General features: G+C 35.9%; 2 protein-coding genes across 2 annotated transcripts; both read right to left on the bottom strand.

The window, feature by feature from the left end:
* Window positions 1-10,600: 10,600 nt before the first annotated feature.
* Window positions 10,601-11,439, bottom strand: LOC141603467 (uncharacterized protein At5g01610-like). The gene has a single exon (XM_074422903.1). It carries the CDS (start codon window positions 11,301-11,303, stop codon window positions 10,812-10,814), a length of 492 nt encoding a protein of 163 aa, XP_074279004.1. The 5' UTR covers window positions 11,304-11,439; the 3' UTR covers window positions 10,601-10,811.
* A 1,071-nt stretch (window positions 11,440-12,510) lies between these two features.
* LOC141603451 (uncharacterized protein At5g01610-like) lies at window positions 12,511-13,304 on the bottom strand. The gene has a single exon (XM_074422902.1). The coding sequence runs from the start codon at window positions 13,214-13,216 to the stop codon at window positions 12,722-12,724; it is 495 nt and encodes a 164-aa protein (XP_074279003.1). The 5' UTR covers window positions 13,217-13,304; the 3' UTR covers window positions 12,511-12,721.
* Window positions 13,305-16,757: the final 3,453 nt, after the last annotated feature.

The raw sequence follows: 16,757 nt of genomic DNA, 5'->3' as shown, positions 1-16,757 counted from the left end.
TAGCGGCCATCTTGGGGCGCTACGAAAATTCTTTGAAAGATTACGAAAGTACAACATGAGACTGAATCCGCAGAAGTGTGCTTTCGGGGTCACCTCTGGCAAACTGTTGGGTCATATCGCTAGCCATCGTGGCATCGAAGTAGACCCATCAAAGATCAAAGCCATTATGGAAATGCCCCATCCCGAGACCGCGAAAGAAATTCGAGGTTTCTTGGGAAGAGTTTAATACATAAGCCGTTTCGTCGCGAAGTTGACGATGATTTGTGAGCCGATCTTTAAGAAACTGAAGGTCGGAGAACAAGTTATGTGGAATGACCAGTGTCAGGCCGCGTTCGATACAATAAAGGAAGTGTTATCCTCTCCATCAGATTTATGCCCACAAATAGTCGGGCTGCCGTTATCACTATATCTAACTGTTACAAATATAGCAATGGGGGCTATGTTAGCCCAAACAGTTGACAAAAAGAAAGAGCTATTTACTACATCAATAAAAGTTCTTAGACTATGAAGTAAAGTATACACCTCTTGAAAAGACGTGTTTGGCCCTAGTCTGGGCAACGAAGAAATTAAGACATTACATGCTTAGCTACAGTGTAAGTGTCTACTCCAAAATGGATCCGATCAAGTACTTGTTCGCAAAACAAGTGTTATGGAAGAATGTCGACATGGACCCTCATGTTGTCAGAGTTCGATATCAAGTATGTACCTTTGAAAGTAATCAAGGGCAGGGCAGTTGCTGATTTCCTCGTCGACAATCCAATCAAAGAAACAGAAGTCGTTGACACTTGGTCATTTCCCGACAAAGACGTGGTTCACGTCGAGAATGACGTATGAGATTTGTATTTTGATGGAGCATCGAACTATATGGGATATGGAGTGGGCATTCTTCTTATTTCGCCAACAGGTGAACACGTGCCCATGTCCATCAAGATGGATTTCAATGTCACGAACGCCGCCGCTGAATATGAAGCATGTTTGCTTGGTTTACGCAGTGCTCTTGACTTGGGAGTGAAGAAGTTGTTAGTACATGGAGGCTCGACCCTTGTGATCAATCAAGTGGGTGGGTCATGGAAAATTAAGAGCCAAAGTTTGGCCCTATATCAAAACAAAATCGAAGAATTGGTGAAGTACTTCGAGGATATTCGATATGTTCACCTCCCGAGAGAGGAAATTCAGTTTGCAGATGCGTTATCTAAGCTGGCTGCCCTGATTAACATTCCCGATCACATAGACAGTATGCCAATATGTGTCGAACGAAGATCGTCACCTTCCTATGTGAATGCAATCGATGATGCCGAGGAAGGTGAAACCGAACCCTGGTACACAGCCATTTTGAAATTCATGAAAACAGGAGAGTATCCTCCCGACCTTGACACGCGTGGGAAACGCGCTCTGCGAATGTTATCCGCCCAATTTATCAGGGCCAATGATGGGCAATTGTACAAGAAAATGGCTAAAAGTGTTTTGTTACAATGCATCGATAAACCGACAACTGAAAAGGTTATGCAGGAAGTCCATGACGGTGAATGTGGGCCACACATGAATGCCCATATGTTAGTCCGTAAGATCATAAGGCTTGGTTATTATTGGACAACGATGGAAACAGATTGTTGCAAGTATGTCAGGCACTGTCACAATTGTCAGATATTCGCAAATGTGCAGCATGTGACACCTTCTATGTTATACACCATGACGTCACCCTGGCCATTTTCAACCTGGGGAATCGACATCACTGGAAAAGTAAACCCAACAGGAACTGGAGGGCACTGTTTTATCTTTGTTGCAATCGACTACTTCACGATGCGGTAGAGGCTAAGTTTTACAAAGTGCTAAAAGCGAAGCAAGTAGCACAGTTCATTCAGAATGACATCATTTGCCGTTATGGAGTACCACATGAGTTCATCAGCGATCATGGAACCCATTTTCAAGCTGAGGCTGCGGTTATACTTGAAAAGTATAAAATCAAACATCACAAGTCATCACCATACCAACCACAGACGAATGGTGCGGTAGAGGCTGCTAATAAAACAGTTATAGTCATTTTAAGGAAGATGTCTGACAACTATAGGGAGTGGCCGCAAAAGATACCCTTCGCGTTATGGGGGTATAGAACTTCAATCAGAACAGCCACAGGAGCAACCACGTATTATTTGGTATATGGAATGGAAGCGGTTCAGCCAGTTGAGCTGGAAGTACTATCCCTAAGGATCCTACTAGAAAGCCAGGTTCCTGAAGCAGATTGGGTTCAAGCAAGGTATGATTCACTAGTCATGCTCGACGAACGGCGTTTGAACGCGTTATACCACGTTCAACTCCACCAGAAAAGGATAGAGAGAGATTTCAACAAAAAGGTGAAACCAAGGGGAATTAGTGAGGATGATCTGGTTCTCAAGTCGATTAGAGCTCTGTTACCTATTGACCAGAGGGGTAAGTTTAAATCTAATTGGGCAGGCCCTTATTTGGTAAAGAAGATTTTGTCAAGAGGCGTTGTTCGGTTAACAAATTTGGATGGGAATGACTTCACAAATCCTACGAATTTGGACCAACTGAAGAAATACTATCCTTGATAGCCTCATTCTCAAATGTTATGAAATAATTTTTGAATTGCAAATGTTTTTAGAATAAGTTGTGAGTTGTTTGTCAACACTGCATGAAATATTTTATGTAAGAACTACGAACTCGGTTTGATTCTGTTGCAAAGCAGATACGTAGGCAACTCTTAGTTAAGAGTACAATCGAAACATGTAAAACAAAAATGAAATTTTTGATGCAGAAAACTGGGGATTTTTAATAAATAATAAGTTTTTATTTATTCTAAATTCCGGGCGAAGCCCGTTACAATATTTTATTCCGGACGAAACCCATCACACACAACTAAAAAAGGAAAGCACACAGACAATTATAGTAATAGTAAATAGTAATGTCGAAGACTACTCTTTGCCACCCTCAGCCGGGCCGCACGCCCCATCACGACGAGACGAAGTCTCACCCATCATCACTCGGGCTCTTTTCTTCGGAGGAATCATCAATTCTTCACAAGGGCCCAATCTGTCTTTCACACTAGGTCGAGGACCAAGTCTTTCTGCAAGTGTCAACCCACTTTCATTCCTCCGACCTATCCTCTTCCACACATCTGAAACCAAAGAGTCAATCCTAGGAGTCGAGTCAGTCTCTGTTTCGGACCTAGATGAAATCGGGGTCGTCCCGGTAAAGAATTATCTGTTCTTCTCCCTTCCTTGTGGTATTTGTAGTCAATAACTTCATCCTTGTAAAGTTCCCTTCGGGCCTTGAAAGAAGGCTCAAGGAACTGACTACATGATTTTTTCAAGTTAACATTTTTAGTTTTCAAGTTAAACTTGTGAGTTTTAGATGTAAAATCCCAATTTTTGACTTAAAAGCTCAAGATCTCGATATAAAAGTATGCATAATCAAAGTAAAACAATAAGGGCTTGCCTGCAATCCATGGAATAATCAAGGGATAAATTTTAATTGGGTGATAATTACCGAGGAAGTTAATTACTTGGGTAATGAGTTCATTGAGGATAAGTTTGGCATAAGGGTAATGATTACTGAGTAGATATTTTACTCCCTTAATCATTACCCGGGGGGGGGGGGGGTAATGTATTACCCTTTCATGAGGGTAATAGATTCAGGAAGTGAATAAATTACTCTCATGCCAAACATGGAAAATGCACCTTACCTATTACTCCTATATTCATTCCCCTCCTTTTACCCTCAATCCAAGCCCGCCCTAAGTTAAAATTTGGAAATGTTGAAATTCAATTTTATATATTTGGAATTTTGAAGCTCAAAATAAAAACCTGACTGTTGGTGGTTCGTGTCTGCCGATCTCCTCACGATGATGGGATCGACATAGGAATGATGATGTCAATTGCAAGGGATGTGGTGGCATAAGAGGCGGTGGTGGCGGAAGAGGTGATGGTGGAGGAGGAGGTCGTGGCAGTGACAAGACTTTACTATTACGTATTGTTTTTAAGCTTTGAACGTTATGATGGGTTTTCAATTTTTTTTGTTATCTTATTATTGCTGGTGGGCTAACTCTCCTTTTGGGCTCATCTTATATTATAGGACGGTTCTATAAGAGAGTTACTGAAACAACATAACATGATGCCATGATGGTCTTTTTCATTCTCACATAGTGGGCCAAGTGACACACAAACCCAACATATTTTTTTCTCTCTAATGTTACATTAGCCACGAATCCATCCACGATAATAATAAACACTAAAAAACGTCTGATAAAAAGAATCTTACATCCGTATTCAAAAAAAAAAAAAGAATCTTACATCCAATTTTTTTCTTTTCAAATGCGTATAAAAGTTAGCTATTACTACGTAATAGATATTCCCTCCGCCTCAATTATATTATAGGAGTAGTAGTTTAGACCACGTGCAATAAATGCACGGTATATATAGTTTTTTTTATATATATAAATAAATCACTTATAAAATAGTGATATTTTATTAATTGTCCATATTTCTCGTTATTTTATTTTGCTTTGTTGATAATTAATCAAGAGAATTGGGTAATGTGCTGAAATGTATTTTAAACAAAATATTTTTTAATCGACGGAGCTAATGATTTCAATTTTTTAAGTCTCTAAATTTTTTGTCACGAAATTAATAATAGTAATTTACAGTTTTGTTTTATGTGTAATACTAGATTTAATTCCCGTGCGATGCACGGGCCTTAAATAATATCATTTCATAATTTTCTCCAGTTAGGGCTTACAATAGGATGACATACAAATAACACTCGAATTCTAAAACGCCTTATTTAATAAGGAATTTAACTCAACATAATTGAACTTAATACTCCGTAGTATTAATGAAAGTGAATTTGACGAAAGTAATAACTCTAGTAAACTGGAATTAAGTCCAATAAGAACATGCTTTATAGTTTATAACTCTAACAAATCATTATCATCTTTACAAATCCTAAACAGCAGAAGATAGATCGAATTTTCAAGAATAGTATATAAACCCACAAATAACACTACACGAACTTAACTTGACCATAAATCCTTTCAAATTGAAAACAAAAATAGACATGGCAAAATAAACTACCTACGAAGCATGATATAATCAAATTAGAAAAACCTACACGTGATATACACAAAAATATAGACCAATTACTTTATATAATGGTGTTGCATTTTCCGAAACTTAGTTAATAAACTTGCCTCACTCGATCAAATCGGCCTGATGTAATCAACCCATTTAACTAAGGTCATCGATCAAATAAGTAATATCCAATATTGAGTTGAAATTTTAAAGATTATAGTGTCAAATAAGATGTAAGGTCTTCACAAAAAAAAAATAAAAAAAAATAAAAGATGTAAGGTCTGAGTACAATATAGAAGAGGGTGATTCGAACCCATGATTTATTCTGAAGTTGACATGTTCCCTAACTAATTAATAAGTCTGCATACAATTTAATGCTCTGTGGAAGTTCGAGTTTTGGAGACTTGTTGGCAAATAAAAGCCACATATATGTATAGATTAGCGATGTCAAATCTTGCGCATGTATGAAGACATGAAGAAGTTGGGGGCAATTATACACGACACTACTCCGTAAGAATTAAAACGATAATTGTAATATATATGAATTGAATATATACACTAATACGAGAATAAAAACTATTATATGTATAATAGCTTTTCCCTTGCATCAACAATATTATTTCTATATGTTCATTCTCGTATTTATATCGACAATTGACTTAGCTCAAATAAATTAAATTTGTATTTAAGTAAAGAAAGGGAGAATTGGGTTGTCACTTTGTCTTCATTTAATTTAATTTCTCAACTCTCTTTGTCCCCTTTGTTATTTCTCACCTCGTCTCTCCCTCTCGTTAATGGCGATCTGAGAGCCGGAAAATATCATACATATAAAAATAGAGGGGATATTTATTTATGTCTTCATACCGAATCTTCTTCTAATAGATTAAGTTTTTTTTTTCTCAATCAATCTTATATTCCGTATATTTTAAATGCATAGATTGTTGAAATTTCTCTAGTAGATTATAAAAACCTTAGATCTAAAATATACGAAATTACCTATAATTACTTTGTAAGAAATTATCAAATTTCCAAACAAACTATTATTGTTGATGACTTCATTAATGAGTATGTGACTCCGTGAGTAATCTTTTGTTCTTCGACGCCTGGAAATATTCTTTAAATAAGAAGTTAGCAATCTCTCTAGCAAATTATAAAAAAACTTAGATCTAAAATATTGGAGTAATAAATTACCTTATAACCTTTACACGAAATATATTATGAAATATTCAATCCAAACAAACTATTATTCTTTGATGTTTTCATTAATGAGTCGGTGAATAATCTTTCGTTCTTCAAATGCCCGAAAATACCATTTAAATAGAAAAATTAGGGATTAAAACTTATATAAAGCAAATAAATTGCATGATTAATTACAAAATTACAAACAATTAATAAACTCATTATAAGGAAAAAAACGTGTATGCATGAAAACAACGATAAGCAAATAGCAATAGTATAGCAACAAATATCAAAAGAGAAATACGGAAGAGGAATAATAAACATGTCTTTTATACATAGAAGATAAACTTGAGTTATTCCTCTTCCTTATTCCAATACAATACAAACTCTATCACAAGATTAGATTCGGATGAAATTATCGTTATCTTTTAGTAATACTTTATTATATTATTTATTATTGTAGAAATCATACAATTGTTTTAATAAGCTATGCATATATGGTTATGGTAGAAGTGGAAAACCATTAGAGTTCTTATCATATAATGTCTTCTAATTAATATCGTTCAAAAGAGTTTCACGAAAGCTGGACTCTCTATAATCGCTCGAAAAAAGCTTCTTTTATTAATATAGATAGATAGATATATATAGATGTTTCACGTAGTATAGTGGTTAGGAGTACTGAAAATGTCTCGACACCCAGGGTTCAACTCTGCTAGGGTCATTTTCTTGTTTTTTTTTGTTTGTAAAAATACCATAGTTGGGTCAAGTCATTTGGCCCATCGAGCGACTTGGGCCTCAACTCATTCGGCCCCCAGTGACTTGAGGGAATTACCCATTTTGTTAATTTCTTTATTGTTAAGCCCTATTTTAGAAAAAAAATTCTATTAAGAGCATGGTAATTACGGGCACTCAAATCTAATTTTTGGGTTTGCGATCACGTGAATTGAGCGATTATGCGATACAAAAAATTCTTGTGTTCTCTGGGAGGACGGTACTCCTTACACCTAAGCTATTAGGTCCTCCATTCTCATATGATGTACCCATTTTATTAAAATACTCCACTCATATATTCAACAAATGGGTACATCATATAAAAACGGAGGAAGTATAATATTCTATTTGATAGATTGCCTTTGAGTGTAAGGAGTGCCGTCCTCCCGAAAGACACAAGAATTAATCATGCGATACATACTTACATGGGAACATTAGTGGTTCACATAAAATGGTAAATTGGTAATCTTCTTCTACTAATATCTTTTATTCATATAATAAACAACATAAAAATTTAAGGAGCAATTCAGTAGTAAGACAATCTTTTCGTATAAGACAATTTAAGTAACTATTTTATATTCGAAAAGAAAGTAACTTAAAAGTACGGAATATATAATTAGAGTGGGTTTATATGAGAGACAATCTTACCGTAAAATTTGTGAAAATCGAGATAGAACAAACTCTAAAAAATTGTAAACAATGTACAGTATGTATATTATTATTTTCTATGAAAACACATTGTATACTCTCTTGTCGAATATAAATATTGACACAAATAATATCTTCACAATTCACAAAAAAAAAAAAAAAAAAAAAAGACAAACAAATGATTGGACGGAGGGAATATCATACATCATATGATTTTCATTAGTATAAAAAGTAGAAGCAAGGTGAATAAGAGGCTATGGCTGACTATATACCAAGGAGAACATTGATATATAAAGACTTTCTAAGTATGAAAAAGCTTAACATGGTTTGCAAATTTTAAGAGAGACACATACAAAAAAGTAGTATTTGTTCGACGCAACTAATTCAAACACAATAATTAATCGCATCAGCAACATAGTTATCACACACGTAAAGCGGAGCGAATTTGTAAAACAATAAACGCTACATGTGAAGTTTCCAGTTGAACAAACAATGCCTCCTGCAAAATGGAAACTAAAATCATCAATTTATCACAAACTCACAAAGTAAGATCATTATTACTTCCATCACTAAATCTCGTCGTTACCGTCTAACACAAACAAAAAGTAAGCGTTTCGTTAACAATATAACATCAAATAATTAAAGCCGCGACGTATATATTAATTACACCTTGGTAAACCATAGTTATTGACATGCTCACCCTGTCAACAAAACAAAAGAAATTTGTTAGTAAAGACTATATACGACGTCTTGTATCATATTGTGAAACTAATCAACAATTGACAAACAAATTAACATTAACAATTAACGATATAACAATAATAAGCCAATATCGAGAGAAGGGAAATATATCATAGCTTAGAAAGTAATTAGCGGTTATATATACAGATAGTCTTTGTATCCTACTCGAATAGATATTGTGTAGTTGTGTATACTTCTATCAGAAATACAACATATTCTACTTGAAAGTTGTTTTTTCCCACGCAAAGAGGCAGTTATTGTTTTCCGTCGAAATACAAATTCCATGAGAGATATATGGTGGCATTGTCAATTGACAACCTTAAACGGCTTTTATTATGATAAACATAGTTTAGACAAAGGAAGCTAAATTCTTACTAACTATTATCTTAATGTTAAATATTAACTAATTATATTAATTAATTGAAGTAAAATAGAATTAGGTAATTTAAAAGAGTTGGACACTCTCTAATCGCTCGAAAAAAGCTTCCTTTATTAATATAGATAGATGTATCAAGTCATTTTCACATAATAATATTAATAAAAGTAGCATTTTATAGTTTTATATATATTTTATTTATATTTTAATTAAGATATTATAGTTTAGAGTTAGGTGAAAATAATATAATTTGATGAAAAAATTAATTAATTTTAATTAAAAGATAATAATTTAATGAAATAAAAATGTAATTATTAATTTTTTTTAGTGAATGCACATAATTGTAGTTACTTATTTAAAAAAAAATGCTTTTTTAAGGCAAAAATGTGAAGAATTCTTATTCTTTTAGTAGATATGGAATTCTAATGTTTTTCGTTACTTCATTCCAAATAAGTTATCCCATTTATAAACAAAATAAATAAGGAGTAAATAAGATTGTGAAGATCTTTACAACCACCTAGTTACTCAATAAGGAATATGTTATTTTAACATTTTTTCTCAAATTTAAACTCTCAGTGAAAAACAACAAGGTAGTTTAAACGAGATGGCGAGAGGGAACAAACCGTGATATACAGTTATACACACACTAGTTAACAAGTGTATGTCACCGAATCCGATACACACTCGCTGTAATGGACTATCAGTGAAGGAAGATTTCAGGTGGTTTAGTCTGTATTGTGCTAAAATGCTAAATATTGGACTTATGTTGATATTCTGGAGGATAAATGGAGTTTTAAGTCAAGCTTAGGTAGTGTTCGGGACTCGGGAGTCACTTGGCTTGAGGTGGATGTACTTGTAAGAACCGAGCCCAATAGTATGAAGGACGCGAGTCAAATTGAAGAAATTTGGGGGCAAAGTTGAAAATACCGGCTTGCAAATATATTGAACTCGAAAAAGGCGAAACAAGCAAGTTAGCAGCCCGCGCTTATAATGGCTACGGGATACCTATGGACATTGGACAGGGCAACAATTTTAACAGTCTCACTTGGTTAACACACAAGCTGAGGAGAATATGCAAGACAAGAAGTTGGTTTCTCGCAGGTGGAACTCCAGCTTCACACCATGAGTTAAGGTCATCCAAGCCATGCAATTGCGAAGTTTTTATCTGACCAGGCTGGGAGGGCAATGGCAACCGCTGACAGGGAATCCCATATACTGAAGAAGGTGACTGTGTCTGCCCCCCAACAACAAAGCCAGGTGAAGATTTTTATTTCTCAAACGGCATGATAAACACACGAGAATTAATCTACCTCAATCTATCCCTCCCATCTTTTAGTTGATTATTAATCGGTTCACTTTACCACAAATCCACACGGAGATGGATATTCGCCCCTTTCTCTTGATAATTAATCTACCTCAATCTATCCCTCCCACCTTAGGCCATCACCACTCTCCTCTATTTTCTTATTGATTTGAGCTTTAGTCCTAATACTCCGTATCTATCTAATAACGATTACTCCGTCTCCATCCCAAGGAAATCCTCAAATAGTCAAATATCAATGGTACAAAATCAGGGTGGGGATTCGAACCTAGAACCTCCTTAATCATTAGGCCAAAATATAATTATGACATAAAAGCAGCACACACCATTTGGAAAATATTGCATAGAGTATCATCATGTAATTTGGGATCAGGCAGCGAAACGAAACGACACATACACATACATAATACTACAGCTGGTATCAAAACCTAATACGAACTTCCAACAGAATTAAATAAGCAAATAATGAAACAATTATTCTCATGTAAAGCCTCCTTCCATTAAAATTGTGTAAAACAGATCTATAATACAAATATCATGAGACGTTCAAATGAAAAGTTAGTTAATAAAAGATCTGTCTTACAATTTCCTATGCAAGACCGTCTTACACGAGAATTTGTATCCATCTAATCAATTCTCTAATCAATATCAACAATGCACCAAACCTACAAATTATAAACCCTAAAATTCCTCAAATTGAAGAAACAAAATCCCCAATATGATTACAATTCATGCCACAACCACATTGCGGACATTCATCAAAATTATCAACAGGAAAATCAGCAGACATAATCCCAACAGAAAACTCAAGATTATCTTCCTTTCTCTTAATCTCAACAATATTAAGCCAAACAAACATAACTTTAACACTAACACCACTAAGATCAGTAAGCTTATTCTTGGAGATTATACCGCTAATTGTTGGCCTGTATCTGAGTTGATATGATCCTTCTAATGAAAAACTACATGATCCATTAAAATAAGCCTTGAAATTACCAGTTTCGTCGTCTAAATCGTACCCTAGAGATCCTTTTGGAAGAAGTCCTTGTGGGAAATTGAAGGTTTGGAGAGCATCGTATGGTGTTAATTTGTCATCTGCTGCTGCTGCTGCTATGGTGATTTTGGAGAGGGAGAGGATGATTAGGAGAGAAATTGGGAGGATTTTTGATGGTGATAATGACATTGTTGTTTGTTTTGGGAGGAATTGGTCTATGTGTCGAATTGTCGATGTAATTGTGATGGTTGTTTTATATGTCACGGTGTCTGTCGCCTTATGGATTGATTTTGGTCGGTCAACCAAATTGGTGTTAGTTAGGTCTTAGGTGGTGGAGTCGTGGAGAATATGAGTCATTCCGTCCATTGAACCTATTCCGCCAACTAAATAAGTAGAAATAGACAATAAATTTTAAAAAAAATTACAAAGGCTTGGCCCACTAACCCCTCTAAAACCCACTAACTTGCTTGTCCATGGGCAAATATTTAGCGTGAATCCCACCCATGTCCGGCACAAGCCCACATTGGATCACCGCACTTAGGCAATGGTGGCCACAGGTCGAGATCGGGCCGGGTCGCGCTGACCTTGGAGCGGGCCAGACTGTCATGGCTAAGCCCTAGGTGAAGGCGGGATTGGTCGGGCCGAGCTGGCTAAGGGTGTAACCTGGGAAGGCTAGTGGCAGGTGGAGAGCGGGCCGGATTTGTGGTTCCAACAACTTGACAAACGGGCTCAACTCATTTACACCCTAAAGTGATTAACATAGCTAGAAATTAGGATTTGTGGTACTAAGAGAACTTAGAACTTACAAGTGAAATGTGATCACGAAAAATTCTTGTGTTCGGAAAGCTATTATAATATTCTATTTGATAAATTGCTTTTGGAGTGTAGACACAAGAATTTTTCATGTGACCATATGAAGTTCATTGTTGTAAAAAAAAAAAAAAAAAAAAAAAAAAAAAAAAAAATAGTCGTAGAGGCTTAGTCACATCTCGTTTCTTCTATTCTTTTCATCTGAACACTTCAATTCATCAGCTCATTTAACACCCCTGTATCATTACTCTGCTTTGAATGGTCACACCAACATACTCAGGTACTTAATAACCCATGATCACTTAGATTAACTGATAAGTGGTTGTTCTAGTTTAACAGAGATCTCGTGTTCGAGCCCTGGAAATACGGCAGTGTTAAAACTCTTGAGCGAGAGCTTTACCGCCCTAGTGGTCCTACCCGGCTTGAATCCGGAACAAATTGGATGGTTTACACACACAAAAAAAAACATACTCGGTACCCGATGAATTACTCCTTTAATATCGTTCATTTGTAAGCTTTTATATTTATTATTATTGTGATGATCAAGGAAATATAATACTCCGGCTGAAAACGAATAATTATAAGTAATCTTCTCAAAAGTAAAGCAGCATTATATATCAATTAATTAAAAACTAAGAAACCAAGAGTGTTATCGATCAACACCAAATTACAACAATACAGATAACTTGAAAGTCTCAATCAGATTTATTCTGTCCTTCATGCAACCAAAAGTAATTACATAACTCACCAACTAAACCACAATCAGCCACCGACGAATACTAATGAGACCTGAGACGTCATATGTGAGCTAGCTTAACTAGTAAACGTGAAACCAAGCCATCTTTTCCAGACGTAACACAATCAAATCCACAACCACACTGAGGAGACTCCTCAAACCCATCAAGTGGAAAATTCGCGGAGGCGATACCAACAGAGAATTGCAGCTCATCGTCTTCATTACGGACCTCGACGATATTAAGCCAGAGAAGCAATATCTTGACGCTCACCCCTTTGAGGTTATACAAACGGTCTTTGGTGAGTATCCCAGAAATTGTAGTCTTGTATTTAATCTCATACGATTGTATGTGAAACTTGCATGTTTTGGGAAGATACAGTTTGAATTCCCCTGTTTGTGGGTTGAATTCGTACCCGGTTACGCCTTTTGGTATTAATCCCACCGGAAAGTCGTAGCTTTTAAGGATGTCGTACGCTGTAAAAGTTGTTGATGAGGTGGAGAGAGTGATCAGGGAGACGAGGGTTATGGTGAGGGTGATAATGGTCGTGGTTGACATTTTTGGGAGAGGGATGGGGGTGTGTTTTTTGGAGAGTTGGTAGATGTATTATTTTTTTGGTTGAGAAGGTGGAGCTAAAAGACGGCCTTTTGATGAGTTTTATGTGGGGTAAAGAGAAAATTGGATTAAACAATCAATAGGTCTTGGTATAGACGGGTGAGCGAACAGACGGGTAAAGACCTCTAATAAAATGGGTAGGGGGGACAAGGTGGGGCACCCTCCATGTGCTTCCCACTTTATGGCAAATGGATATTTTGTGAGGAAAAATGGTATCCGTCTATACGTATAGACGGATAATGTCCGTCTATAATGAGAATTTGTGTTAAACAATAGCTTCTATAATTCCTTTTCTCACTTTTGCGGATTAAACAATAGCTAAAATTGGATTAAACAATAGCTAAAATTCCTTTTCTCACTTTTGCGGATGACACTATAATTTTCGCTAAAGCATCTAACCAGAGTTGTAGAACTATTAAGTCTATTTTAGATAAATTTTGCACGATTTCCGGACAATTTGTCAATTTTGACAAATCCACTTTTCAATGCACTAGAAATATTGAGCGTTCTCTTCGTGAATCCTTTAGAGGCATTCTTCATATGAACGAGGAAGCTCATTTGGGTAAGTATTTAGGATGTCCTATAATTAATACCAGAGTGACTAAAAATACTTTCGAGAACATTGTTCAATCTTCTTGCACTCAATTATCGAAATGGAAAGCGAATTCTTTATCTCAAGCAGGTAGACTAGTTCTTGTCAATGCTAATTTAGCCGCGAAGGGAACTTTTCAGATGCAAAGATTCCTCCTCCCTTCATCGATCCATAATAGATTAGATAAAATTAATATAGACTTTCTTTGGAATAAGAATCCTTCCCAACGTTCTCCTAATTTGGTTGGTTGGCATAAAGTTTGTTTACCAAAGTCGGTTGGTGGTTTAGGAATTAAATCTTCTGAAGCAGCTAATAAAGCTCTTCAAATGAAACTTTTATGGAAAATTCTTATGGATAAGGAAAGTATATGGGTCAAAGTGGTATCTAAAAAATATTTGAGAAATTGTTTACTCTTTGATCATAAGCCTAATGCAGCTTCTTCTTGGCAATGGCGTAAACTAATGAGTCTTCGGACTCTATTTAGAAAAGGACTGAGATGGCAGGTAGGTAATGGTAGCAACATTAAGTTTTGGTCTGATAATTGGGTTTTTTCACACCCACTTACAAGCAGTATGGTTGATGATGATAATAATCGTGATCTTAATCTTTTGGTTAAAGATTTCATAACCTCTGACAAGCAATGAGATATTTGTAAATTATCCAGTTTAGTGAATAACGATATTGTTAATCAGATTACTAACATTCCAGTGCCACATAATGATATTTCAGACACCCTCATTTGGGGGTTGTCCGTAGATGGAAATTTCTCTACCAAAACAGCAACTTGGTTAGCGCAAGGTTTGTTCGATCAAGCTCTTGACAAATGTGAATTTCAGTGGATTTGGAAATTGAATATTCCTCCTAAATTGAAATTTTTTCTTTGGAAAGCCTGTGTTGATGGCCTTCCAACAAAAAGTAGACTTCTCAAGAGTCATATTGATGTCCCACCTCATTGTGTTCTGTGCAACAATCCTATTGAAAACAAAGATCATTTCTTTTACGAATGTCCCTTGATTGGGTCTGTCATCCAAGACCTGAACATTATTAGTTTCAACGAGTTTTTGTCAAATTATGGCACTATTACAAGTCAAAGTTTTCTAACGAAACTTAATTATCTCAAGGATTTAATTCCAAAAGATGACTTTATAAAGATTATTTTTATTTGGTGGAATGCATGGTTCCATAGAAATGATATTATCTTTAATAATGTTAATTTAAGTATCATCAAACTTATTACTTTATGTAATAATTGCACTAAGACATGGAATGTCACTAGATTTAAGGATCTCAACAATCCCGAGGTAGAAGAGTCAGCTAGAAATAATTCTAGTAGGGAAGAGATTTGGTGGGAAAAACCTACAAACGGTTTCCTAAAGCTAAATTTTGACGGATCGAGAATAGAAGGTAATAAAGCTGCTTTAGGATATTCTATAAGAGATCACAATGGTAAAGTCGTTTTGTTGGGAGCAAAAATGTGCGGATCCAATAGTATCCTTGTTGCGGAAGCACTTGCTTTAAAAGAAGGTGTTTTAGCAGCTAAATACTTAGGAATCTCAAAGTTAATTGTGGAGGGTGATAACTTATGTGTTATTAACTCGATTCGAGGTACTTGGCAAATTCCGTGGGAAATTTCTAGTATTATCAAGGATGTGAAATTAGACCTTCATTTTTTCGATGAAGTGATAATTAAACATTGCTTTCGTGAAGCCAACAAGGTTGCTGACTTCATGGCTTCTGTTGGACATTCATGTCCAACTCTTTCGAGGTGGTTTGATAGCCGGTGGCTTCAACTTACCTCCCTCATTCGAAAGGATGAGATAGGTTGGTCATATCCTAGAGAATCAATCTAGTTTTCTTACCTAATCAAAAAAAAAATAGCTTCTATAATTTTGACAGTGAGTATCCTCTGTCTCATTTGGTGTCTCATTGTATGTGTCACACCACTTAGCTTTTAACACATCAACAAGTTAAAATATATATTGTAATATTTTATTTTGCCACAAGTGATGTGTCGAAATGCAAGTGGTGTGACACACACAATGGGACACAAAAGTGGGACAGAGGATCCTCACTGATAAGGGTGGTGTTCATTTATGGACAGTTTTTACTCTTTTTATGGACTTAAATGACTATAATACCCTTATACATTAATGATTTTCGTTTTAACCCTCATTTTACTCTATTTCTCTATCTTCCTTATTTACTCTTTTCTCACTCAAACTACCACCATGCACCATCCAACCACTACTACCTGTCGGCCATAATCCACCACCCTCATCGTCGTCTCCCTTACGCCACTGACCGGTCTTGACGACCTCCTCAAACACTTAACAAAACAAACAAGTAAAAAAAAACTACAAAACATTTAACAAAAATAAAAAAAAAACGAAATGAAAAAATCAAACAAGCAGAAGCAGTAACGTAATAATGTTGTATTCATGTATTGCTAGTGAGCCACACACTGTGCCTCACTCCAACGTTGGCGACGGCCGCTGTAATACTACGGTTTTATGAGTCTCTAGGTACTCTATCGAGTGGGCCTTACTCTGTCGAGTAAGGGTGTTTTGGTTTTTAAAACAGTTTCTGTCTGTAGGGTACTCGATCGAGTAGCCTTGGTACTCGATCGAGTAGGAGGCACTCGATCGAGTATGTTGGGCACTCGATCGAGTGGCTCGGTTTACGGGTAATGTTTTGTCGGGTTTTGTTAATAATGCGAATTAATATATAAACCTTTCCGTCACTTTCATAATACACTTTTATCAAACCTAATCACTTCAAAAGAGATTTCAAACTACGTTCTTCGCATCGTTCGCATTATTGACAAATCCCGGAGCTTGGGAGGTCGGAATCTATCGTTCTTTACATCCTTGTGATCCTTGCGTCGAGGGTAAG

Source organism: Silene latifolia, chromosome 1, assembly GCF_048544455.1.
Source record: "Silene latifolia isolate original U9 population chromosome 1, ASM4854445v1, whole genome shotgun sequence".
In the NCBI taxonomy this organism is placed as follows: domain Eukaryota; kingdom Viridiplantae; phylum Streptophyta; class Magnoliopsida; order Caryophyllales; family Caryophyllaceae; genus Silene; species Silene latifolia.
Note: the sequence above shows the minus strand (reverse complement) of the source record. Positions and strands in the feature narration are given on the sequence as shown.

Coding starts and splice junctions, on each gene's coding strand:
- LOC141603451 (XM_074422902.1), bottom strand. CDS start 13,216: ATGTCAACCACGACCATTATCACCCTCACCATAACCCTCGTCTCCCTG.
- LOC141603467 (XM_074422903.1), bottom strand. CDS start 11,303: ATGTCATTATCACCATCAAAAATCCTCCCAATTTCTCTCCTAATCATC.